Genomic DNA, 27748 nt, shown 5'->3' on the forward strand with positions numbered 1-27748 from the left:
TTTACAGAGAGGGTAATCAGGCACTGGAATGGGCTGCCCAGGGAGGTGGTGGATTCTCCATCCCTGGAGGTTTTTAAGATGAGACTGGATGTGGCATCAGTGCCATGGTCTAGTAACCATGGCAGTAGTGGATCAAGGACTTGATGATCTCAGAGCTCCTTTCTAACCTGGCTGATTCTATGATTCTATTCTATGAATTGGTCAGGCAGCTGTAGGTCTCTTTCAACGGAAATGGTCCATTCTTTCCTATTCTATTCTATTGCCATAAATAAAAAGAACATGGGACTGAACTTCCACCAGAAAACACACCGAGCATGGTATTTCCCAGCCACCAAGGAGCTACTCTGACAAACATTTTTTCATGTCCTAGCCCTCCAGCCTCCATCTGAGGATGCGAGAGCTGAATTAAGCAGCTTTCTGTAAATCTGAGCTCACTCCAAGGTGGTAAAGAATGAGAAACAGTGGCTGACCTTTGCCTGCAGAGAGGCAGATGTAGGAGAACACACATTTTTTTTCAGCATAGCCAGGCAAGCTGTGAATGGACAAGGGATGTTTATCCATATTACCCCTATGACACTGAGCAAGAGCTTGTCTCAGCTCATGAGAAAAGCAATGCCAGTCCCCATAGGAATATTTTCCAGAGTGAGAAAGGATTTTACAAGGGCTGGAGTACTTTACAGCCTGGAGGCAGTCACAAGCCTGGGACCAGGTACCACTGCCAGTGCTGGAGCATCTTTGAAGAGAGGAATGGGGTAAAGCTCAAGAGGCAGGAGAAAGACAAGAAGAGCAGCCACAGGAACAAGGGGAGGATGCCGTGCTTGTCATTGGGCAACAGCAAATTTGTCCTGGTAGCAGCTGGTACTTCGGGAAAAACATCTGCCTCCTGCTCTCCACTCTGGGCCAAGGTACAGAGAAGGAACCAGAGTCATGGCTGCCAAGTGCCAAGTATAGACTTCCAAACTGGCCCAGCTGCATGATCTCTCACCAATGCAAGTGGCCCTCACTGTCAGTCCCATGACTTTGGGGAAGTCCATAGCTCTGAAAAATGCAGGAGATTGATCCAACGGTCATCCTTGCCCACAGGGTTGTCATCAGGATGGGAAAGCATGAGAGAAGTGAGAGGTGATGGGGGCAAGGAAGGAGGTTAAATCTATGTAATGCTATAGGGATGTTGGGACACATCATCCAACCTGTTTGTCCAAGGAGCAGGTGCCTCTGTGTGGTGGCCTAAGCCCTGCCATGTGCAGAAGGATGAAAGAAATGCCAAGCACAAATGGGTTGTCCTCCTCCTGGACAATCACTGTTATTTTTCTTTCTTTATTTTTACAATGAATATTATTTATGTTATTCGTTAAAGACTTGCTAAGGAACAGGTGCTGGCTCATGTTCACTGGTTGATATACCTCAACATCTTTGCAATCATTTTTCACCCTTAACCCAGCTGGGGAATGGGAGGAAGGCTCAAAACGGCATGTTCTGGTGTGACCATGTTGCATGTCCACGGAGAATGTGAAAACAACACATGCTTTGTGGGGGGCTGCTAGCTGCCTGTTGGTGTCCTATTGCTCCTGGGGGGATGCTGCAGGATTTTTAGGGGACCCTTGGTCATACAAATTCACTCCTCAAAAACCATTCTCTGTACAAAAACGGCTGGTTTATGATCCTGGGTGCCTGTCGGTGGGCCAACCACACCCCGCTGTACTCACCCCCAACCTGTGACTATCTGAACTGGATTGATGGGCCAAGACAAACCATATGAAGTTCAACAAGGCCAAGTGACGGGTCCTGCACTTGGATCACAACAACTGCCTGCAGTGCTCCAGGCTGGGGGTGGTGGGACTGGAAAGATACCCAGTGGGAAAGGACCTGGGGGTGCTGGTCAACATAAGTCAGCAGTGTGTCCAGTTGGACAAGAAGGTTGTATCAGCAATAGTGTGGCAGCAGGACCAGAGAAATGATTCTTCCCCTGTACTGGGCACTGGTGAGGCCACACCTCAAGTGCTGTGCCCAGTTCTGGGCTCCTCCATTCATAAGGACATTGAGGTGCTGGAGTGGGTCCAGAGAAGGGCAGTGAAGATGTTGGTGAAAGGTCTGGAGTGCATGTCCTATGAGGAGTGGCTGTGGGAGCTGGGAGTGTTTAGTCTGGAGGAGGCTCCAGGGCCTCCTATGACCTATTGCTCTCTATGACCTGAAAGGAGGTTGTAGCCAGGTGGGGGGTGAGCTCTTCTCCCAGGCAACCAGTGACAGGATGAGAGGACATAAACTCATTGAATCATAGAATATGCTGAGTTGGAAGGGAACCATCAGGATCAGTGTGTCCAACTCCTGGCCCTGCACAGAACACCCCAAGAATCCCACCAAGTGCCTGAGAGCATTGTCCAAACACTTCCCGAACTCTGTCAGGATTGGTGCTGTGACCACTTCCCTGGGGAGCCTGTTCCAGTGCCCAGCCACCCTCTGGGTGAAACACTTTTTCCTGATATCCAGCTTAAACCTCCCCTGACTCAGCTTCATGCCATTTCCTCGGGTTCTGTCACTGGTTACAACAGTGAAGGGACCTGTACCTGCCCCTCCTCTTCCCCTCACAAGGAAGTTGTAACTGCAATGAGGTCTCCTCTCAGTGTCCTCCAGGGCGAACATACCAAGTGCCCTCAGCCGCTCCCCGCACGGCTTCCCCTCCAGACCCTTCACCATCTCTGTGGACGCTCTCTGACAGCTTAATGTCTTTTTTTTATAGCCTAGAGCTGCGCCAGGGGAGGCTTAGGTTCCATCGGGAGAAACTTCTCCACAGAGAGGGTGATCAGACTCTGGAAGGGGCTGCCCTGCCCGGGCAGGTGGTGCAGTCACCGTCCCTGGAGGGTGTCCAAGGAAAGCCTGGACATGGCACTCAGTGGTGGTGGATCGGTCACGTGTTGGACTGGATGATCTCGGACGTCTTTTCCAACCTAAGTGCCTCTGTGATTCTGTGACACCCCCTCCCTGGTGACCGCCCTCTCCTCTGCTGGTGCTGGGGGGGTGTCGCGGCCCCTTTAAGCGCACGCGGCGAAAGGTGGGGGGGGGCCGAAGAGGGAGGGGCGTGCCGCGCGCGGCGCGCGCGGCGGCGGTGTGGGGGGGGGGCGTGTCCAACGGGGCGGCGGGGGCGTGTCCCGCGCGCGGCGGGGGCGTGTCCGGCGCGGCGCGCTGAGGTCAGCGCGAGCGGCGCCGTCACAAAAGGAAGTGGCGGCGGCGGGTCCGTCAGCGCGGGGAGGGGCGGGGGCGGCTCCGGCACCTCCGGGAGCACCGGGAGCACCGGGAACAAGCGGCACCGGCACCGGCACCCGCGGGGCGGCCGCGGCGGGGGCCGCGCCGCGCCATGGCCCAGCAGCAGATGAGCAGCTCGCAGAAGGCGCTGATGCTGGAGCTGAAGTCGCTGCAGGAGGAGCCGGTCGAGGGCTTCCGCATCACCCTGGTCGACGAGTCCGACCTCTACAACTGGGAGGTGGCGATCTTCGGGCCCCCCAACACGCTGTACGAGGGCGGGTACTTCAAGGTAGGGCCTTCCCCCCGCCCCCCGTGCCGCGCGGTGGGGCCGGGCCGGGGCCGGGCCTGCGGGAGGGGGCTCGGGCTCGGCCTGGGCAAGGCGGGGGGCCGCGCCTCGGCCGCTGCCGCGCTGGGAATCTGCTCTTTTGGCCCCGAAGAGCCTCCTGCAGGACCTCAGGGAAGGGCGAGAGTTCGCCCCTCGCGCCCCAGGGTGCCCCCGTGGCTCTGCTCTCTGTGTATGTCACAGAATCACAGGGCTGTGGCGGTTGGAAGGGACCTCTGGAGATCATCTGTTCCGTGTTCCCATATCCTTACAGGATCCAATGGGAACACAGGAAGGATGGAGCAAGACTATTAAAAAGAGCATGGAGTGATAGGACAATGTGTAATGGCTTCAAACTGAAGGAGAGTTAGGAAGAAATTCTTTGCTCTGAGGATGGGGAGGCCTTGGCACAGGTTGCCCAGAGAAGTTGTGGATGGCCTATCTCTGGAAGTGTTCAAGGCCAGGTTCAATGGGGATCTGAGCAACTTGGTCTAGTGGAAAGTGTCCCTGCCTATGGCAAGGGGTTGGAACTGAGTGATCTTTAAGGTTCCTTCCAAGCCAAACCATTCTGTAGTTCTATGATGATATTTATTTCAAAGGAAGGGACTTTCCAGCCATCCCTCGATAGTTTCACTCATCGATGGCTAATTCAGGATAAAGGCTGTGTTTCCCTCAGAACTTCATGGGTTTCAGGGCTGTTTTACATGATTATTTTTTCTACTCCCGTTTTCTTCCTCTCCAAAATTTCAGAAGGCAGCCTTCAAAGGGCTGCAGCAACACGTAATGAGTGAAGGCAGATAAATGCTTTCAATTCCTCTCTCAGCCTTCCTGTTAATACAAAAAAACTTTTGTGCTTGTTATTTCCACTCTTGTACATACAGCAAGTAAAAAATCTGACGCAGCTATCGCAGAAAAGAATTGAAGGGAGCAGACTTAAATTATCAAAACAACTGGAGAAGGAGGAGTTGCACTTTTCTTTCTTAAAACAAGCAACTGGAAGACCTTAGAGTGTGCAGAAGATATGCTGTATCAGGCACACTTCTCTGCACTTGATGTCTGCTTGGTCTCTGGCAAAATATTGTCCCCACCAGCTTGCTTCTCCAAGCAGTTAACTGTTTTAGTTGTGTCTCCTGCATCTCTTATTCCATGCCCTTTGGCTTCTGTCAAACTGAAGAAAATTTTGAATGGTGTCTTTGCTTGACTAACATGTACCTTTAGTGCCTCTTGGCCTCTCCAGGTCAAGGTTTAAAAGCTTTGTTCCACAAAACCAAAATAACCTGTAGCTTGGGGAATAATAGATTTGAGTCACGTTCAGTTTGGCCTCATTGTTTGGGAGGAAGGGAAGGCTTTGGCACAAGGCTTGCCTTTTGTAATGAGTTGGCTGGCTTACTCATGTAGGTGTGATAGGTGTATTCTTAGACTCACCTCCATTATTACTTATTCAGGAAGTCGCTCCAGTCGTTGGTTGGTAACAGTGTCATCTTCACATCCGAATGGTCTCATGACCTCTTCCTGCACTTAAATTACTCATCCATTTTTTTTCAAAGAAATCATAACGGATCAAAATATGTTTGCTTGGTTGGGGAACTCTCTGGAGTGTGTGTTTGCAGTTGTTCCTGAAAGGAACCTGAAGCGGCCTGTGAAATAATTTGGGGATGTGTGTTAACAAGCATAGATTTAGGCAAGGTTCCCAGTTGCCTTACCTCAGTATTGCGACTGTGTTGTCTTTTTGAGTATTTAATGTCCTTGAACTGTTGTGCCTTTCTTCTAAATTCTTTTCACCAGTCCTGTGATACTTGTTTTGAGAGTGGGAGGCTGAGGTCTGGTGGTGCCTCCACCCCTCCAGAGCAGCAATATTCCTTTTAAGTAGCATGGCTGAAGTCTCTTGTGTGTTGTTTCTCTCATCCTTCCTCCAAGAGGAGCTCTCTGGGGTGGGTTTTTGTAGCATCTGATCTTCAGTTTTGTATTCTGACTTCTGAGCCACTGAAAAAGTGGTCTTGGACCCTTATTCTGTCCCTAGGGAGAAGTGATGTTCAAGACTCTCTTTGTATTAGGCTTTCAGATGCATTAGACGTGGCTTATGAAGTCATTCAGAGATCAGATTAATACCCAAACTTTATTTGATGAGTGACTTCAATGATGTATTGATAGTATATGCTGCTCTGAAGTAGTGCTCACCTTGCATCTGTTTAATTTCTCGCATTTCTTGACGTGATGAAATATCCAGCTTCATTTTGTTTTGTATTTTTAGTTTACTAAGGTTAGGTAAGCAGGATTAGAAATGTGCAATTACAGGATGTAGCTTTTTTTTGGCTTTGTGGCAATGAGATTTTGGGAACTGTCTTCCACTTAAAGTGTGGTTTAAGGGTAGGAACTGGAGGAGAAGAACAAAGGCTTCTAGTTAAGCTATAGTATAAATATTTTGAGGAAAACCTGTGTTTAAAGTGACCTTAATAAAGAAAGTGTTAATGATTATTGGTAAGGAATACAGATGCTTGATTTGTGCCTGTGGAAATCTTGGAGCTGGTAACATCAGATTTTGGCATCTGGGGGAAATACAACCTTTCTCTCTGGGTTGTTGGAATAGCTGAACAAACTGAAAGGAGGAAAGTGCTCTCTCTGCACCTCCTTGACAGGAGCTACTGCTGTCTAAAGCTGGTTCAACATTTGAACAGACTCTGGTTTCAGTTGCAAATCCTGTAACTCTAACATTTGGTAAACTGAAGAAGAAAACAAGTCCCCTTGAATGTTTGTTTAAATGGTAGGTTACCAACATGCTGGCTGTAATAAAGTTGGGGACTTCTTAAAAATTCAAGCACAGCATTTAAGCTTATTTTTTCAGCTAGTATACCATGCTCAGTCTACTGCAGTGCTTCAGAGTTTAGGATTGTCAGCTAGATGGAAAGGGCAGCAGCCTCCAGGAGCAACAACTGTGTGAAGAGCATCTTGTACCAGCAAGGGATGATCCAGCAGCCTCCCCCTCCTCTGTGTGATCAGCTGAAGTTGGACATCTGCAATGGAGATTATATCAACCTTTGCCTTACCTAGTTACTGTATTCCCAGTCATTCTCAGTAGTTTCTAATGTTCTGGGCAATGCTTTGTCTAGGTTCCACATTATCATCCTCTGGGAAGGAGTCGAGCTGTTCCATGCACTGGTTACTTCTCCTTCCTCACTGGCAAGGCAGAAATAGCTCAGGGGCAGTGATGTTAAATCCTACAAAGGAGTTGAGATAAGAGCCAATGTCTGTCCCTCAGTTGCTGTCAGGAAGAAATTGCGTTTGACTAAAGTTCCTGGCAGAATCAGTTGTGTTGGGTTACAGGCACTTGACTGCAATAGATGAACTTGATTTTTGGTCCCAGACTCATTCAAAGAGTTTAAGGGTAAAATGTAGGTAGACTTTGTGTGTCTAAGGTGTTGCTCACATCTAATTCAGTTACTGAGGTTTTTTGAGTGAGAAAGGCAATATTTCTCTCAGAATGAAATGCTTTGTGTTCAGGTCAGGTCAGAAGTGGTGGCTTCTTTCTTAGGTCAGCTGGGTTAATATGGGTCTTTCGATCAGAATCCACTGGCCTATGTAATAGTTCTGAATTGCTCTGGAAGTGATTGGAATGTGTTCTTCTGGTTTTGCAGGCAGTGCCTGAGCAGCAGAGAACCAGATTGCGCAGCCATCTGCAGAGCTAGGTGTGATTCCACCTTAATGCCATAGTCATCTTCTGTTTGTCTGATAGGGTCCTTTGCTATGTGGCAGGAGAACTTCTTCATCCTTAATTTTGGCTGATACTTAAATGGGGACCACAGCAAGAAAGGTGATTATGCTGTAGTCTGATGATGGGTGTGAGCTGGATAGATGTCAGTGGCTGAGGGCTGTGTGTGGTAAAACCTTCACCATCTCAGGTGACAGTTCATCTCTCTGTCTTGAAATCCAATGTCTTTCTTTGATGCTTGAGCTGTCAGAACCTGGTGGTTGATGAACCTCTGCCCAATGCCTTGATCAAGTGGTGTTTTCAGAACACTTACAGGACTATTAGAAAGTGTCTCCTGATGGCTTACTCAAGGTCCTGAATGTTTGGTGCCATTGCACCTTAGCACCACAGCGTTTGGTTGTTTTTTAAAAAAGGCAGTTCTACTAATTTGTTTTAGTTGGATGGTATTCTTGTGCAGGTAGCCAGTGTTTCAGTGGAGGTACAAGTGAGAAATTATACAAATAGAAACTTCCTTATTGAGCATATAGCACTACCCAGAAGCACGGTTTGACCAAGCACACTGTGTCAAGAAGCATGTTTAATGTAGAGCAAAAGTCAATATTAAAAGCTCCTTCAGAGGTGATTCAGGCTGGATAGATTAAAATTAATACACCTAGCATGAAATGAAATGAGAAAAATTAACTACATTGTTAAAGTTACTATTTGATAGTTCTTAAGGCAGTTCTTTTCATAAGGTATTTTTCCTGCTTGAAGGAACAAGCCTTGACACATAAGTTGGAAGGGGAAAAAAACACCAAGCATTATGATTAGTTTTGTCAAGCAATTTGGGGGCTAAATACTTGTCAAGGCATTGTTATCCTTGCTTTTTGTTACTCATTAACCCTATGCTATATGGAGTTCTGTATTGTTGGATCTCAGCTTCTTCCAGGTGATTTGATTTCGAAGTGATTTGCAGTATTTCTTAATATTTCAGAGCAGGATACAGAGAACTTACGGATAACTAATGACAAGAATGAACACCATGTTTAAAAGTTTGGTATTGTAGTCTACTTCTCAGAAGGCTTAAAATTAAGCAAATAGAAGTTTCCTAAGCACTTATATAATTATATAACTTGTAGAACATTCAACTCCACAAAAATTTACTTGATTCCAGGGGAAAAACCTGTGGTGCTCTGAGCTCAAGAGCTGCTTTCTGCAGGCCTCTGCATTGCAAGGTGCTACAGAGTTTCTCTCTGAGTACTTGGTCTCCTATTTTTGTTGCCTTTAGGTATCATTGATGGTAATAAGCAGTGGTTTGATGCAGCAAAGGCATACGGAATTGCGGGCAGATAGAGAGCCCTGCTCTGTAGAGCTCCAGTTCAGAGCAGGCTGTCTCCAAAGCTAAGGAGCCTCTCAAGTGCCTGCAGACAGGGAGGCAAAAAACTTCTGATGTTGATTCATGGATCATAAGCACAGTTATGACCTCAGACTCTCAGGCCTGGGCAATGCCTGATAGTCCCTCACTCTGCTGTTCCATATAATTCTTTGGATGGCTACACCTGTGGTCTGCACAGACAGCTTGTCCATCCTGTAACCTGTTTTGGACATCAGTGCATCCTCAGGAGGAAATGGGCAAGGTCATTTTGGTGGGCAGCTCCCAGTCCTTTCCCTAGGGCTCCTCTGATCCTGGTAGGATTATTGTGTGTGCTGAGAAGCACAGCTAGTGGTTTGCACTTCTGATACTGCCTGAATGTATGAGATCATGTGCAGTTAGGTCCTGTTGTAGGGAAAGAGGTGAACTGTAGCACAGCCCAGCTCTGCCATTAGAATAAAGTGGAAAGCTGTCCATGTGGATAGAGTGAGCACTTGGTTTGCTTAATTGTTGTACAGAGTGGTCCTTGGATAAGGTAAAAAGGAACTTGACTTTTTTTTCCTTAGGTAACAATGCAAGGAACTGTGCCTCTTGAAACTTCTTGCCTGTCTTTTGAAGCAATAGTACCTAAAAGCATGTAGCTTTAGATGTGGTTCATATTATAGGAATTAGTGCAAGTTTTTGACTCCGTAGTGTTAGAAGAGTGAGGGGGGGTATATATATATTTTTTTTTAAAATCCTTTAGATCAAGTAGTGCAGTGATGTTATGCCAGTGTCTAAGGGTTTGACACATCTATAACTTTTCAAAAACTCGTTTTTGCCTCACTGTTTCTGAAGTCACTCTTAGACTACCCGCTGTTTACATGGTGATATATTCACATAGGTGTCTTCTGTATAATAGCACTTTAGGTCTACTGCACAATACTCACTTTGTGTCTAGAGGGTAGGGAATGCTGGAAAAAAAAAACCTCTTGCAGAACCTTGACTCTGATCTTTGGTGTGCCGTTTGGTTGTGTAGTTCATGGCAGGTTCATCAGGTGTTCAAGGTAATGAATAGCATGGGCTAAATGGTGGAGGTTTTACGTTGAGCGTAAATGTAACTGAGTTCAAGTTGAAAGTGTCGCAGTTACAGGTGGCCTGCAGTGTGGATGAACTAGAGGTTGTGTGACTCATAATACAGCAGGCCCTCTTATAACTTGGTCTGCACGTGATCAGATGTGTGCAAACGCACATGCATGTGCACAAAATTAGCTAGCTATTTCCAGAGTGCTGCTTCATTTTTAAAGCCTTAGTGTTTTTATCCAGCATTATGAGTTAGAGGAATTGCGGTTCATCTTGCTAAGTTGTTGTGGTAGTGACTTACTGAGAATGTCTCATCTCACCATGCCAGTTTGACAGTAATAACTTTGGCATTGTGTACCCTCCCCAAAGCACTAGCAGCCAAGATTACCCAAATTGATTGATTGCCTATCTCCATGCTTTCTGAAATATTTAAAATGCATAACTATTTGCCCAAAGTGGCTTACAAATAGGAGGTAAATGAGAACTACTGAATTAGGATGCATTTAGGATATTTTGGAATCTTGACTTGAACAAATGTGACCTCAAGATTCCTGGATGTTTGTTTTAAACTGAGGCTTTTTCCTGGAGAACAATGACAACATAAAGAGGCTGAACTTTAAGTGGGTGACTCGTTTAGGTTTCATAGTATTTGTAATTAACAAAGAGAAGGTTGCCTGGCAGACAGGCTGTGTCTTACTCCTTAAAGTTTTAGTACTGAAAGCATGACATAATATGTTCCTTTTGGTCTATTTTGTTGTCTTAAAATTATGCAGGTAGTTTAAAAGTTTGGATAAACAGTTTTTGCTTGAGGAACCTAAGTCAATAGCAGTAAGGACGTTTGCAATAGCTGTGTGACTCTTCCCCAAATTATGTATCCTAGTCAAGTATTTAAAACATATGTTTTAATATTTGTTGTAGCTAAATATTTGGAGAGGTTAAGATGCAAAACTCTCTGCCAGAGTATTGAAACAGTGCAAGGACCAGTGTTTAACCAATTGTGCCACTTGGGTCAATTTTTGAGCGATAGACTCTTGTCCATTGTGCAAAAATTCTTTGGTTCTAAATTAATCCTGAGACACCTCTGCAGCTAGAAGCCTTTCGCTGTCAGACCTAGGCAAAGGCTGAAATAATATTCTCTTTTGCAGCACCCTCTTTGGCCTTGTCAAAACAAAAGCCATGCAATGGAGTAGTTTTGACTTACAATACATTCTGTGAATACACATTTGTTCTTGCATAAAGTCTGCTCGTAAAGGCCCCTTATTCATGGATGTAAACCACACTGGTGTGCAAGTGTTTGCTTATCTTGGCTAGAATAACTATCTGTAAAAGCACTCACCTTTATTAAAAGAATGGGCTTCTTATAATGTATTGAGGAAAACTGAATTTCATCTCTGTGTTCCCAGTTACTTCTCTGCAGAACAGTAACTGTACCCACACTTAGTACCTGAATGCTTTTCAGTGGTGCATTAAGCAGTATAACTTGAGAGGCTCACAATCTCCTCTGTACCTTTTAAGTATCTTGTAGCTATTACCTAAATCCCTTCTATTTTGTCATTCACGTGGTAACAAAATGCCCCTACCCAAATGCTTGAGATGAAGGTACAGGGCATTTTTTCGTTAAGGTGGAAAGAAAAGGCCTTGTTTGTTCTTAATGATGTTGCCACTTCAGTGGGATCTCTGCCTAACCTCATTTTTTATTGCTGAGTCCGTGTTACTCAAAATGCTAAGCAAAAAAGACATTGAGGCACAACTCTTATTGACAACTTAGTGTTCAAGTTCAGTGTGTGATGGTAACATTTTTTCTCTGGTATAATTCTCTGAGTATCAAGTGGCTGTTTCTTGACACAGCCATAGTCATGTTTAAACAATTCTCTATGAGGACCTATTGTCACTTTTTTTTTAAGTACTTCCAAATGAAACTAAGCATTTTATATGCTGTCTTATCTCCATTGGAGCATATAAAAATGAAAATTTTGAGGCCAACATATGGAATGATTTCCATTTCTCAGTCTCTGCCAGAAAACTGAAAGCTTATGTGCTTCAAAATTTGACTAATATGCTTTCTGTGAAATTTAACTGTGGTTTGTTTTTTTTTTTTTCCTGCTGGTTGCAGTCTTTGATTTGTGTGGAAGGAGCTTGGCTGCCTTTGGCCTTAAATACAGCAATAGCAGCACTGCAGGGGGAAGCTGGGTAGGAGTCTGTGAACATTTTGACTTTTGTGTTTTGAAATTGGCTGAATTATTTTTGAAAACTTTTAATACTGAAGATTGTTTTGACCCTCAGAGGTTTATGGGCAGACTCATCAGGAGCTAAAACCCAGCCTCACTAGAGTAACTGTTACTCTGGAGATGTATTTTAAATTGCAATAGTAGCTGAGTACATGGTCTTGAACCTGTCTCATCCATGGCTATTCTACCTTTGGAAAGAGATCAGAGTTGTACTGGCTGCTGCTAAGGAGGGATGGCATAAGGAATCTGCCACTCTTGGCCACTTTATTCTGGGTGTTATGGAATAAGTCTGGGTTCTAGTGCTGTTAGAGGTGATACTCAAGTTTCCCTGATTCAAAGCAACCTGCTTAATGTTCAACTCAGACTATCACTATTAATTTTCATCCGATTTTCAAGCTTGTCCTGCACCTACTAAGCAGTTGTTCACTTTTGTCCACGTCTGTGGTGTAAATGATGTGCTTATGCTTGAGTTCTTTAACTGGGGACCATACTTTGCCTGCAAGGGACAGCTAAGTATCCTGCTGGCAATCAACAGAAGTTGTGAGAAGCCATGGTGGGATGGCTGCTGTTGGTGTGTGGTACCTACCTCAGCCAGGGCATTTCCTGCTGGTAGTTGTAGATGTGTTGCTAAGTGGTGGATCAGGTCAGGTTGGGATAAGGGCCATGAGTAGCTATCCCAAAGCAGGGCATTGCCTGTTCCTGTGCCTTGTAGGGGTGCAGTGAAATGTCACATGGGCATGGCTTCAGCATGTGCACCACACGTGAGATGTCTCCTACTGTCCAGGCAGCTGATGCCACTTTCTCTAGGGTCAGCTCTGTGCAATGGCAGAGGCGTGGAGGAAGGTTTTACCATGCTTGGCCATGAGAGACTTGTCATCGTCATGCTCCCAGGCCTCTTCATTTGTCTTGGAATCACTTGGAATCCAAGGCTGCCTGAGTCATCTTCCTCTCTTCCTTCAACTTTCTTCCTAAACTGGAGTAACTGTACTTTGAGTCATGACTGCAGGCTGACATAAGGTCACCACGTGTGACCTGGTTAGAGCTCCTGGTCTCAGCCTTGTTCTGTCTCATCTTCTCCCCTGTAGGTCTCAGCCTTGAGCATGTAGATGACTTTCACCTATTTAGAACCATAGAATCATTAAGGGTGGAAAACACCTCTAAGGTCATTGAGTCCAACTGTCAACCCAGCACCACCACCATGTTCACCACTAAACCATGTCCTCAAGTGCCACAGCCACACATTTTTCCAAGAGAACAGTGAAGTATTTTTGACCTACCTACGTCTAACCTATGCTTCCAAGGTGGCTAGTGCCTGCTTTTAAAGCAGAACTGATGCTAGGACAACCTGTAAGTTATACTGCAAACCTCTGGCAGGAGGTTAGTGGGCAGAAACAAACCCTCCGCTTGTTGGCATCCGCATCGGTTCTGTTGTGTCTGTAACTCTTGCATGCATCAATTTATTTGGGGTTTACTTTTTGTTCAGCTTGCTTTAGTTCGTAGCTGAGGTTATAAGTAAGTTTTGGGGTTTTTCTTTCCTCTCTTTGCTAAGTATAGAGCAGTGACTCCTGTGCTCTAGAAAGAATAAGAGATACAGTATGTTTCACAGAAAAAATTAGATTGGAAAGGACTTCTGAGATCGAGTCCAACCTTTGACTGATCACCATCGCGTCAACTAGACCAGAACATTGAGTGCCATGTACAGTCTTTCCTTAAACACCTCCAGGGATGATGACTTCCCCACCTCCCTGGGCTGCCCCTTCTGATGTCTACTCACCCTTTCTGTGCAGAAATTCTTCCTAATGTCCAACCTCAACCCCCCTTGGTGCAGCCTAAGGCTGTATCCTCTTGTCCTGTCATTGGCTGCCTGAGACAAGAGCCTGACTCCCACCTGGCTACAACATCCTGTCAGGGAGTTGTGGAGAGTGATGCGGTCCCCTCTGAGCCTCCTCTTCTCCAGGCTAAACAACTCCAGCTCCCTCAGCCTCTCCTCATAGGACTTGTGCTCCAGTCCCTTCACCAACCTTGTTGCTCTTCTCTGGACCTGCTCCAGCACCTCAATGTCCTTCCTGAACTGAGGGGCCCAGAACTGGACACAGCACTCCAGGGGTGACCTCACCAGCACTGAGTACAGGGGGAACAAACTCTGTGTAAGTAGTTGGTTTTACATGGTTGTCATCTAAACTATTTTAAATCTCTTTCTAGTAAAAAAAAAAGTACTGTGAAGGAGGTGTTTTATGGCAGAGGAACGTAATGATGGCACTGGAAAGGAGTTTCCCTGTTCTCGGAAGGGACTTCAGTTTTGTTAAACTACTTTTGTGTGATAAATAATTTATCCAAATGTAGTAATGCAGAAAAACTGAGGATGACAAAATTTGGGCTGATCTTAAAACCTAGTTTTAACGCTTGGTTGGCACATTGAATTTGAATCCTAATTTGTGGATTAGTAACTACAGGACGTCAACTTGAAATAAGAGGGCTGTGGGAAATCAACCTCTTCCAAGAAAAGTTTGTGTCTGTTACTAGATGCTTTTATGGCCAATCAAACATCATCTTCTGCTAGGGAGTAGCCAACAAACCTTCTTCATTACATGTTTAGCTGAGCTTTAGTTGGTAAAACTTTAAAATATTGTTGTGTCGTGTTTGCTCTGAACGCGACTCGCTCCAGCCTGATGTTAGACTGGGTGAAAAGGATGCACAATCCAGAAATGGTCATCTGTTAGGCCTTTTGTGTGGATGAAGCACAGCACTTGTCCAGAACAGTCTGCAGATGCTACACAAACAGGAAGAGAGAGCCAGTGCAGTGCTTTGTTCATCACCTCTAGTGACTGTAAGAGGTGCTCATGTGAAGGACACTGGGATAACATTGGAGGAGCCATGTAGACACACAGGGGTTTGCACAGCTTTGAATGTCAAGTAGGGTCAAATGTTCTTTCACCCTGAAGAGTAATTTAGTGTACAGGGACTACGTTTTCTAACAGTGATGAGTTCATATTCCTTATTCTGGATAAATTAACGTTTTTATGTAAAATGGGTGTATCTTCTAATAGCATAATTGACTAAATCTGTAGGTAGGAAGTGTCTTGCTTTTTATAAATAACACATGGAAAGCTTTCTTCCAAAGCAAATTCAACTTGTATGTTTACAAGTACAGTATTTAAATTCAGTATAGCTGAAGAAATTGTCAAGTCAATAGCTTTCAGGCTGCTTAAGCACAAAAGCAAAGAGATTTTTTCAATAAGAACTTCTGCTTATTCCCGGTTTTTAAAAATAAAAACCTGAGCAGTTTCTTGAAGCACCCCAGCACAGAACCTGATGTACTGACAAGTCACACTCCTCTGCACAGACTTTGTCCGTGAGGCAGCTGCGGCAATTCTCTAAGAGCAAAAATAAAGCTGGGGTTGTGTAACTTAACCTGGGGGAGGAGGGGGACATTCCTGGTGTTGAAGAGAAAGCCATCAAGTCAAGGCCTCAGTATGTAGGCTTGTGAGACTTATGCTATGCAGGCTTTGCAAATAAATCTCAGAAAGAGTGTATTGTGGAGAATCTGGGTGAACTTCTTGTTGGAGGGGGCAAAGTTGTCCCTTGTCTGCCTCATCGTTTGAAATGTCAGAGGGATCTGCACTGATTTTGAAGCTAACCAGCTTTTCTACCTCTCACCTCTGGGATTTCTTTCTTGTACTGTATTAATTGCTCCAGACTCTTGTGCACTTCCACTATAGCCACCCCAGGTCTTCTCTCCTGTTGCTTTGAAGGGTAGATTTGAAATAAAGCCTCTCAGCAAAGAGAAACCAGCATGTGGGATTTGATGTCAAGTGTGGAAGTGTGAAATGGCTCACAGCTCAGGAGCACAGCCAGGGAAACAGCCTGGTGTGGCATGTCGTGGAGCTGGCACGTTCACAGGGCAGGATTTGGTTCCAGTCAGTTAGGACGAGGTTTGAGGTGTATTACTGACATGCCTCTGAGCTCTGTTGTGCTTGTCACCCGAAGTGCAATTACCCAGGCTATGCCACAACACTGAGCTTAAAACACATGGGCGGGAAGCCAAATTCTGCACTTAGCAAGCACTTTAAATAGAAAACTACAGCACAACTGACCTGCAGGTACCTTTCCTTTTATAAGGAAAGCTGGTGTTTCTAACGGCCTTAATTATAAATGCTGTTGTACAATATTTATTCACTAAAATAATGTTTAGTCACAGCTTAATGTGATTGCCATGTACGGTTTGAGTTTCAGGCAGTATATAAAGCCTTTACCTTGTCTAGTTTTGTTAACCTTATACAAGTAGGTACAGCAAAAGGAGTACATGGGGCATTCTCCAATGACACTGTGGCAACCATGGCAAACTACCAAGACCCGCAGTAATAAACCATTGGGATCACTTTATAGTGTTTAAGTATGTCTGCAATGCAGCAGTGGCACATTTGACCTGTAGTGGGGTCTGGTAGCGACAGTGTGATATTTAACACCAGTTGTGAACTGACCCAGCTTACAAGCTGGTTTTGTAGCCCATGCTTAATCCACGTTGCCATGGCTCGGCTGCAACCAGTATCCGTGCTAATGGATGCAAAGCCAGTACAGTCGCAGCTGTAAATCTCTCAGGCACAGCAACCAGGGCCATGTAGACCTAAGCTTGGGAAGCTGCTCTCATGTGGCTTGAGATGCTGGTGATACAAAGGTGCTGATAGCATTGTTGGCATTAGAACTCAACCAAACCTGGCTTAACTGTTTTTGTTGGTTTATCCCATATTTTATAAGATGTAAATTCTGATCAAAGCTCTTGCTGTGATTGAACTTGTGAAGCCTTCTCATTTCAGTCTAACAAAAGAGGGTTGGGGGAAGGGCAGTGCTAGGCAGGATCTTATTTCCATACTTCTACTATTGAGAAACTCCTGGAAATTGTAGTATATCATCCTAGGATTTGGCTGCTTGCAGAGCTCAGCTGACTTTGCCACCGGGTTTCATGGCTGCCATGGCAGGAGAGTTTGACAGCTTAAGCCTCATTTAGTTAAAACATGCATATAGTTACGGGGATTATCCACTTACTAGTTGCTTTGTGGAGGTTCTGTGATATTTTTTAGAAAAGACACGCATGTGGGTGTGCATTTCAAGGCCTGTGCTGAGTTTGATAAGTATAAGAAATATTGTGTCACTTCCTGTTTCTCTGGGTAACAGACAACAAAATTGAAGGAGGCTTCCGTGAGTTATTGAAAGCAACAGCATAGGCATGCATAAACCTGGTTTGGATGTACACCTCTGTGATTGCCTCAGTGCCTTGGAATTTAAGCTATCAGACTTCTTCCAGCTTTACAGGAAACCTGGCTTCTTAGGGTATAATTAAAACAAAACTGTTCCTATGACAAGAACTACAGATTCTTAGGACAGAAGATCTCAAAGGCTACTACTAAAAGTTAAAAAAACAAAAGCCAGATTTCAAAACTACTGTTTCTGGCAGCTGATTTCCTAGAAGTCATGATGAACGGAAGGGAGGCCCAAGATAGATGAGCTGAGGTGCTGGTGTTGATGAAGTGGTTGTCTTGGCAACTGCAGTCACTTAAATATCTTCAGGAGAAAAGCAAGCAAATGTTAAGACTGAGAAAAAGCAACGGGCTGACAGAAGAACCAGGAGCAATGAGCAGCTTGAGGCTTATACAGGGAGTTGATTTGACTATAACAGCAAGACGCTGGTTTCAGTGGTGGGATTCTTGAGTGATGCAATCCTGATGGTTCTTCTCTTGTAATGACAGTGTGCCTGGCTGCCCTCTTGATGCATGAGGCAAGATCTCTTGGGAGACATCTCCCAGGGTATATTTGTCCCCAGAAAGGTGACTGATGCACGTGGCGTGCATTCAGGTTCTACTGGAGTGCTTCATTTTGCGGCCCCACTCACTGTTCAGTGTAGTCAGACAAATATTGCAGCAAATCCCAGTGCAAAATAAACCCTGCACGCAAGCAGATAGATACTAGTATGAGAATTGTATTCCATGTCAGAGCTAAACTGCTGAAGCTGCAACTGTGTCAGGGATTGTTCCTGGTCTCTGTAGTGCTTTCCATGGTGAGAAAGTGAGCCATTTTACCATGTGTGTTTCGCTAGCCATGATTGCACGTGTTGATTTGTTGTTCTGTAGATAAAACTGGTAATTTTTAATCTGATATTTACTTCTGGAGCACTTAATTCTCTTCCACTTCAGCACAAAAAGCAAAACCCAGAGAAAGTCCAACCGAATAAAACAAGTGGAGTTTGAACCAGTTGTTTCCTGCTGCCACAAGCATATTTGTAGCTGCCAACTATGACAGGTATTTTCTACAGTCACTGAATCTTAAGCAGAACACCAGGTGCTCGGAGAAGTTAAAGAAAACTAGGTGTACTCTTTCTGCCTGTCATCTAATAGCTGGCTTCTGAGCTTCTCTTTGTGTAGTAACTTGTGAAAAGTCATAGTTGGAAGCTTCTTTCAAGTGTAAGTGAAAAACTCTCAAGCTACTTCTTGCTGCAAAGGGCAGCAAGTGGTGAAAACTGGTGATAGGACCAATTTCCTATGACATTTTTTCACTTTTTTCCCTAGGAAAGATCCTACCCTGCAGATACAGGAACAGTTACTATATAGATATGTTTTTGGTTTTTTACCTGCATGTTTAAAAGCTACCTGGTAGTGGTCAGGATACGAGGCAGACTTTGTGATACAGATCCAGTTTGGTGCTCTGGTTATTTCATTTGGTCATTTGACCATCTGTTTCTACTTAGCCACGTTTCTCAACACAGGCAAAACCTCTTCTAACTTTCTCTAGTAGCACTGTAAACCTATGTTAGTTAATAGTTGATTTGACCTCTGAAGCTTTGCCAAATTAGAGGGAAGTTTTTTCCTTGGCAAGTGACATCAGCTTCTGCAGTACTGAAATGTTAAAGTAAAAAAAATTGCAGTCCCTGGTGTAATGCAGGTACTGATGGTAGGTGTTTTATTTGTGAGTAGCTTTTGCTGAAGGAGCAATGGCAAAAATACCCATTTAGGCTTTCCCTCCTTTCTGGCTTTTTAGTTTTTAAGCAGTCTCACATCTCCCTCTGACCCTTCAAGGTGTTTTTACACTGAAAGTGGTACTCTGATACAGGACTTCTTAAGGCTTCTGTAACTTCATCAGACACTGATCAACAGATTAAGGTATTTTCCAAATATTTCATATCATTGGCAAAGAATATTTAATTAAAAAGTGAGGAATATGGGATGAAACATGGATCACCTTATATAAATGCTTTGAATTCTGTACTTGCAGTGGTCTACTCTGCTCTTTAGGTCTGCTATTCATTTTTGTCCTTCTGCTTTCACTATTTTAACAGCTAAAAATTTCAAAAAGGCCTGGTACAATCAAAACCACCCTCTTGTCTAAATGAAGCTTGATATAGGGAGCTTTATATACTAGGCACTACTACTACATAGAGTAGTCTGGGTTTTCTGAAGAGAGCATATGGTAGCTGGCACTTCAGCTGGAGATGACTTGGTAATTATAACTTCTTTGTCTGAACCCCTCTGCCATTTCATGGGGCTAATGGCAAATTAAGCTGCTTTTTGTAGATGCAAGGAAAGTAGGCTGGTAAAAATGTTTGGTTTCTGCACATCTTTAATTATTCTATCAGACTTGGATTTGGCTAGTATCTTGGCGTCCAAGGTGTGAGATCTAAGTGATTAAACTTTCTAAAATGAATAATCCTGCCACTGGAGCAAAGCTGCTTGTGAATGGAGAAGATCTCAATTCTCTGATCTCTTTTAGGACAGGACAAGGCAAGCCTGTTACACAACTTTGGATTTTTTTTTTTAGCTTCAGGTAGTAGCTGGTTACTGAAATCAGCAGAGAAAACACCTTACTTAGGTGTTTTCATTGTGATGGTCTGGGTGTTCCATTGTGATGATCTGGCTTTGAGGGTGAGTCACATCAACTTCTGTGACTTAAACATCTCAATTCTAGTTTAGTGTGTTGTGAATATAAAGCATCTGTGAATATAAATTGGCTAAAGTTTGGCTTGAGTTGCTTTTATTCCAAGATAGACGTAACATACAGTTGAACAAGCCCACTAGAGAAGTCTGAACCTGAGCTGGTGAAGTCTAGTTTGATTTTGGTTTTTGTAGAGCTGATCCTTAGTGCAATTGAGTTAAGTGTTGCTGCAACATGGCCGTGGTTTCTATTGCTCTGTGCTAAGCAAAACAATCAAAGAAAAATTTATCTATGATATAGTGGCTGACTTACGCCACAAGGTGTGGTACTCCTTTAATCCTTTTATAAACTGTTTTATCCTCACTAATGTAATTGTGGATATTCTTATTACCCATATAATTCCTAATTCGTTTTGAACTCTGCTAAACTGTTGGCCTTAATGTTGCTTAGCAATAATTAGCAAAACACAGGTGGTTTTTGTAGTGTTTAACTGTAGATCAAACCTTTGAAATTTTCTTTGTGCTGACCTGTTATGCTTTTTTGTTGGTAATACTTCCACTGCTGAACAGTGAATGGGCACTCCTCCAGATGGGTGCTCAAATCAGCCTGACTGCCAACCCTGAGCTTGAATCTTTCCTTAATTTTATCTTCAAAGCCCTTGTGTTGTGTTCCCACTTGACATGTCAGGCTTTTAAGAGTGCTTGATAGCCTCCTTCCCAAACTGTGGAGTAAATTGTAGGAAGCTTCACCTTCACAAAGAAAACAAAGCATCTGTGTCCCTTTTTATGGAAATCTGTGAGCTGCTTTGCTGGATACCATTCTGCTCTTTGCAGTTTAACCATGCTGCTCTTAAACACGGCTATGATGAAGGAGGAATGGTAATTGGTGTTCAGATGTTTTGGATGTCTGATCTGGAGGTTGCTTATCTTTGCTAGGATACTGGAGAGACCTTCACTTCATGATTTTGATTCCTTGTTCTTTCTTTCTTACAAGTTTGTTCTAGGCAAGTTTGGTTGTTCAAGGTGAAATTTCCACTTAAAGAATAATACAGATCTCTCAAATAATCCCTGCTATGCTTTTGTAGCAATATTTTTATCCCATACATTCTTGCCTTGTAACTTCATCACAGTTCTAGAGCAATCTGTGGTAAGTAGGGTAAAGAACTAAAATTGTCCAGAGGTGCCTGAAGTGTCAACAACTTCAGCAGGGAAGGGTGGTATTGAGGGCCACCCCACTTGCTTTACATGCCCAGCTTTGTAGTGGGACTTGGAGAGGTTCTGCTATCTTTTGCCTGGGGACGACTGTGCCCTCCTCAGGGTCTTGGCCTCAGCAAGAAATTTAATATGTGGCTCTCAGCCAAAAGTGCTGGAGATGTGCTCAGTTCCTTCTGCATCTTAAAGGGACTAAGCCCATATCTTCTGGGGTTTGTTTTGTTGGTTGTTTTTTTGGGGGTTTTTTTGAGGTAATGTAGTTATCAGGCTGTGAGTTTATACTGAGGAATCCTTCCTTCCCTTTGTTGAAAGTTTTGCCTCGTGGGCTCTTGTCTGCATAGTGGGGTAGGGCCAAAACCCAGCCAGCAGTGCAGGAACTTGCCTCTGTAGCTTAAGGTGTACAGCTGGAAAGGGGGATAGCTCCTGTTTATCAGCTCACTTGCCAGTGTGAAATGTTACTGATCCTGACAGTTTTTTCCAAGCTCTGTGCTCTGAGCAGTCAGTCTCCTTTTGTTTTCTGGCTTGGGCTTTTGCATTCCTGTCTGGACAGTGGCCTGATGCCAAGGGGAAAGCTGAAGAGAGATGTGCTTAATGCCCTTTAGGGTAAAGCATTCACCCAGAAGGTGGAGGATGCAAGTTAAAAGTGCCTTTGGGCCAAATGCCCCAGTGCCAGCTGATTGAATAAGTTGTCCCAGTTTAGCTGATTTTTTTTTTTATTATTATTATTATTTTTAGGAAAACAGGGCAATCATCTGAATGAAATGTGTGGTACGAGTGGTCATGTACAGGTTTCCATGCTCTGAGTCAGCCTCGTACACACACCTGTGTGTAACCTTGGCTTCAGTATTAAGTTCCCAGAGTTCAGTGTTCAGGACATGTCAGGGCATTTTGTTTCTTGTCGCTTCTGTTGGGCAGGTCATCCAGCTCTACTGAGAAGGAACATAAGGAGAATCCTGGGTTTCCAAGGGTGGGTCCCTAGCCAATGCTGGCTCCTGGGATGCACTTCAAAAGCACCAAGTTTGTCTTCCCCACCCATGCTATGCTTACCATGTCACTACTGTTCTAGCAGCGTCCATAAAATCAAGGGATTCTTAGGTAGCTGTTTATTAATCTCTTCTGGAGAGTGCAGGATCCTCTTTTCCTCTCTTAACTTCTGTTCTTAGTTTTTGGAGGACTCATTTATACATGTGGAGTGAGAAGGTAGCCTCAACCAGTTCCTGTTCTGTGTTCAGCCCTAGTAATGTGTTTATGACAGAAAATCTTTCAGTGTAACAGGTAGGTGACTTAAAAATCCATCCTTATAAACACTTTTTCATTGTCTGACTTTTTAAACATATTATTATTTTTTCTAGTGAAATTTTCTCATTAGTTTGCTGTAGTCAGTTGTCTTTTGGATGAAGCTGTGATTTTAAAAACATCATTTCACACTGGAAGCAACTTCAATATCCTATGATAACATGTACAAGAATGTCAGATCAGTCAGTGTTTAATTTGCAAATTAAAAATCTTGCTGTTCTGGCTTTTTGTGCTAAGCTACTGGACTGTAAGGACAATGAACTATTGAGGCAGACTTCCATGATCATTAATCTGATACTGCAATAGCTGTGTTTAAAACTAACTGCTCACAGTAAGAAAGCAAATGAGCTATGTGTTACCTTAGATATAATTAGATACACTGCCTTGTATGTTTATTTTGGAGATTAGAGCAGAAGCACAAACCCCCCTACAATACAGGCTGCAATGCCCAGTGCAGAAGTGATTGTACAGGGAATGAGAGCTCTGCAGCACATACAGCTTAGTGCACAGTGTGGATTACCCTGCACTGGATTTGCTGAGAATTTTTTTTTTTCCATGCTGATGGGAGAATCACAGCATTTTAATCCTGGTGGCTGCAGTAGTTACGGCCCTGTGTGAAATGTGAGATCTGGTGTCCACAGAGTGTTCTGAAAGGCTGGGCAGTATTGCAGCAAATATGAAGGAGCTTGTGCTGGACAGGTCATTGCTTGGATACTCCTGAGGTCACTTCCCTGGCATCCAACTCCTCAGCTTTCCCTCTGAGGAAGATCAGGGCTCTTGAGCCTGAAATGTTGTCCCCCTTGCTGTTAGTACAGGCTATAGACAGCCACAGCATTCAACCTTTGTGTCTCTGCAGGCTCTCTGTCTTGAAAAGATGACATGACTTCACTGAGCAACAGTGAACAATAGTTAATTATGTAGATGTCTTCCAGATACTTGTTTTGAAACACTTTGAAGCCGGCCATAAAATATACTGGATCTGCTGCAAAGTTGCCAGAATATCTGCTTCTAGCACAAGGACAGTCTTGCCAGCAGGAGAAAGTCCTTCTTCCTACAAAGTCTAAATTGAACCAAAGGTTTTTGGTTGGTTATTTTTGGTGTGGTTTTGTTTTTTGTTTTGAGGGTTTTTTTTAAACACCTGCAAGTTACTTTGGTCTAGTGGTGGTTTCAGCATCTGAATCTTCTTTTTCTGCTTTCATACATTGATGCCTGGGTGGGAAGAGTCACTGAAAATATTGCAGGGTAACTTGAGCAGCAAACAATGTGGTACTCAACTGAGGCTAACTTCTGTATAATGAGAGTGAAGGAGGATGTCTGGAAATTTGTCCCTTTTCTCAGGAAGCAGTCAGTGCTGTTGGTGTATTTTGAGCGTGAGATGTGTTACTGCTTGTCTAATGTCCAGTATGATGAGGCTGTGACTTGCTGGGTGCTCTTGAACCTGTTAACCCAGCCCACAACTGCAATAAGGGTTTGTGGCTGCTGATGAGCTGCAAAAATGATGGTTACTGTACAGCTTGTGGTATGCAAATATAAGTAAATTAGAGCTTTCTTGAAAGCCCAGCGTACCCTGAAGGGTGGTGACAGGTGAGTTTTCTGCTGTAATTAGGCTGTGTAAGAGCTGGCTTCTGGTGAGTGCTTTCTTTTTCCATTCTTCCATAAAGTTAAACATGGTATGTTAATGACATGCTCCATAGAGGTACATGTGCTGCTAAAGCTGTAATTCTAAAATCTACATTATAAATCAGGCAATCACGAAGTCTGGCCAAAAATTGTTGGCTTGGCTGTCTTTATCACTAAACAAGCAAGCAGGTCACTAATTTAACTTGCCTAGATTATTTTTCCCTGTTGCCATTCCCCTTTACTACAGCTGCCAATATATTATGTTTGGATATGCTTGGGTATTTAGATGGAAAAGGAAGGAAAACCCTGGCTGTGTTTTGTCTTCCCAGAGTAGAAAAGTATGATAGAGTATATGTATGCAGTCATGTATGCAGTATTCAGATTATCAACAGATTATTAACACCTACAGCCACAAGTGACAGTATACAGAGTTGTCCTGCCACGAGTTTTCTACTAGGCAGTTGTGGAGGATTTCAGTAATAGCCAAAGCCTACTACTTGGGATTTTTTTCTGTCCATGCAATGCCACACTTACTGAAAGATTCAAGTGGCTGCTGGGTCTAAGGGTATCCTGACTGAACTGTTGACACTTAACTCCATAAAGAAAGGTCTAAGCGGTGACTTCTAAAATAATCCATGTAAATTAAAAATGAGGCACTTTCTGGCTAGTTTGTAACTTGGCTGCACAAACAGTGGTGCCATGAAGAGGAGAAGGAACCTCTGTTGTGACTTGCACTGGTTTGTTCCTCTCTTTTGCTTAGGGCTAATTCGGATGCTAAGTTATTGGTTGTTTTGTTTTGGTTTTTTGTTTGGGTTTTTTTTTTGAGCAGTAATCCTGATTTATCAGACCCATAGTTGAGCGTGAGAAGTAAGAAACAACAGTTTATGCACTTCAGATTTTGTGGGGTTCAAGTGCCAGTGACAGTGCTGCCCACACTGTCATCATTCATTTGGTTCTTAATAGTCTGTTTGACATAGTAATTCTAATTTCTACTTGTGTCCCAGTTTGACAAGACATTCCCTGTGGTGCTTGTTTGGGACCCTGAGCTGTCCTGCTCAATGTGTAACTGGAAAGCTGCTCTTACAGTACCTGTTAGACCTCACTTTTTTAAAATGCTATAAATCTAAAGGGGCTCTGGGGGCGTTTTGGCATTGCATCTCTATTTCCCTGAGCAGCTGCTGTGGTGCAGCTGCTTCTGCACAAGCACAACTGTGCTCATGAGCATCATCAGAGCTGCTACTCCAAATGTCTGTAGTGGTGGAGAGAAAGCCTGGAAGTAGTGAGAAAGCTGGATACTGAGAAGATACCGATTGTTGTTCAAAGATAGCTAGCATCCTCACTAGTGAGAAAAAACAGACACAAATTCAGATTTTTAGAGATACTTTGAAGTTAGTTCCATAGAAGTTTGTGGGATAGTGGTGTGGATACTTTCTACCATCCTGGACAACTGTAACAATAAAGTTTACAAGAGTTCTGCTTCCTCTTTACAGTACTTTCTTGGAATTGACATCTCTCTCCTCAACTGAGAAGTCCGAACTGCATCTTTAATCTCCTTTTACAACTAGCTCTCACCTGTATTCACCATCTAGTACCCCTTGAGCTTCCTCAGTGCTTTAATGGGTTCACTATAACATCTTCTGCTATTCCAGAGTGCCTCCTTGCCGTTGACAGGCTCTTCATGCTGGTGTCCAGGTGATAGAAAGATGAATTATTTGTTAATAGAATGGCCTTGTTAAGGTTTAAGGCTTGACATGCTTCCATGATCTCAGACCTAGGGGAGGGTTAACAAAGCTTGGGAAGCAGGGTGTACCACTGATAGTAGGCACAAAGAATACAGAATTTACCAGCCTCAAGGACATTTGGCAGAGCTCAGAAGATAAGGAAGAAACTTACAAAGTCAGCTGAGCTGAAATCAGCTTGGACTGGATAAAAAGTAATTCTGTCAGGGGGGAGATTAGGACCATGGCCCACCGACTCAAGAAACCCACTGGCTCAAAAGAAGAGAGAGACTGAGCATGCAGAATAATTAGCATGGGTGAGGGAATCATTTAACCAATAGAAAAGAGAATATTAACTAATGAGGCAACTATGTAACTTGTAGCCAATGAATGTATTTGTTTGCTAAAATGTATAAATAGTGAAAGGTTCTGCTAATCCTTGTGCTGGCTTTGTGGATTTGCCACCCAGCCCCCGCTTCTGTGCAGAGCTGTAAATGAATCAAATACCTCACCTTGGTGTGGGGATCTGCCTCTTGCACTCCGGGTGAGAAAGCCTGTTTTGGGACAACAGCACTCAAGCACAGTGAAGCTGACTGCATGGAAAATCAGCTTGAAGGAATCTCCAGATCTGGTTTTGGCATCAATAGGAGGCTGCTTTCGAACAGTTGATATTTGAATCAAACTGTCATATTTTAATTTGTTATCCTTCCCAATACTGGTTTATGCACTAGATGGCAATTGCTTCTGTCTGCTCAGTCCACTGTTTTGTCCCTGATACTGCCTGATGGGTTTTAGTAAAATACTTAAGGCAGCTGAACTGGCAGTGTGTGTTTTGATGGGGAGAAAAGGAACAGCAAAAAAGAAGGCTTTAAGTATGGTTTGGTTATCTATTGTAAATGCTCCTGATCTTTCATGTTAGCAGGAAGAGAGTTCTCAGTTGACCTTATAAATCTAAATTTTCTTACAGCTGTTTTTATTTTGCATTATAACAGTTTGGTAAGTACTACTTGAAATGCCTAGCACATAGAAAAATAATATTTGGCTAAATATGTCTCTCTGAAAGCATCCTCTATGAAGAATCCAGGAGTCTAAATGCTGACTTCTGGAGTGTGGGTAGTCAGTTTGGTGTGTTCTCTGCATCTTTGCTGTACAGACAGCTAAGTGCTTCAAGGCTGGGAAGTGTCAGACTGAAATGGCACACATAGTACCTAAAATAAATTAAGATTTTAGACTATTCTAGGTGATTCAGACTATTCTAGAAGTAAATGACCTAATAGGTAAGTTGCTGAAGACCAAGGCTGTTAAGACACTGAAATTAACAAAATACTGCCAGATTGAAAACAATGAAATTACCAGATAGAAAATCTGATACGTTTTGCTTACCTTTTGGGGACGGGCTAAATGTGTTAATGACGTTAAAGAAGTTTTCCTGAGTTACTTGAGCAAGGGTTGTCGGGGTGGTTCCATGGAAGGGAACGAACTGACCATTTAGCTCGTGATAGCCTGGCATCACGTGCTCCTGTGCTTCCTTTATGGTGCAGGTGAGCTGGGTTTTGTACTGATGTCTCTGCAAACCTCGAGCAGTAAGTGCTGGACCTAACCAAAACATTTCTGAGGTGGGAGTGCCCTGGCTCTCCAGACATACCACATGTGCAGCTCATGCTCCAGATTCTATAGAGGAGCTGCTGCTCTGCCATACAGACACTGCTTAGCAGTTGTGGAAATGCTGGTTATTAGAGTGGGATTGCAGACATTTTTGCCATAGTACACGACTTGAACCAAGCAGCTGCATCTGGTTTCCTGGGATACCAGAGCAGAAGCCGTGAACAGATTAGATGTTGTTCCCCTTTTGCTCTTGGACTCATTGACTGGCTTGTCAGTGTTGTCTAATCAACTTACATTGCAGGTTTGTTCGAAGTGTACCATATTTGGAATGGATTAGCAAAATCAATATGATGTAATTTGTTTTGTAGCACATGAAGCTGAAGACTGAAGTCAAAGGCAGGGGTCTTTATCATTCCCTCTATGTCGCTGATAATGTCGGAACGGCCAAAGCGACACGAAAAAGGTCCCA

General features: G+C 43.7%; 1 protein-coding gene across 1 annotated transcript in view; it reads left to right on the forward strand.

Annotated features, from left to right (window-relative positions):
- Positions 1-3188: 3188 nt before the first annotated feature.
- UBE2R2 (ubiquitin conjugating enzyme E2 R2) overlaps positions 3189-27748 on the forward strand; it is a 56667-nt gene continuing 32107 nt past the window's right edge. Inside the window, exon 1 of the mRNA XM_018078802.2 lies at positions 3189-3529. Within this exon, the coding sequence (XP_017934291.1) occupies positions 3353-3529 (177 nt within the window). The 5' untranslated portion in view covers positions 3189-3352. The remainder of the gene's footprint in view (positions 3530-27748) is intronic.

The sequence above is a fragment of the Manacus vitellinus genome, unplaced genomic scaffold, assembly GCF_001715985.3.
Source record: "Manacus vitellinus isolate BGI_N305 unplaced genomic scaffold, ASM171598v3 scaffold_42_pilon, whole genome shotgun sequence".
Classification (NCBI taxonomy): Eukaryota; Metazoa; Chordata; class Aves; order Passeriformes; family Pipridae; genus Manacus; species Manacus vitellinus.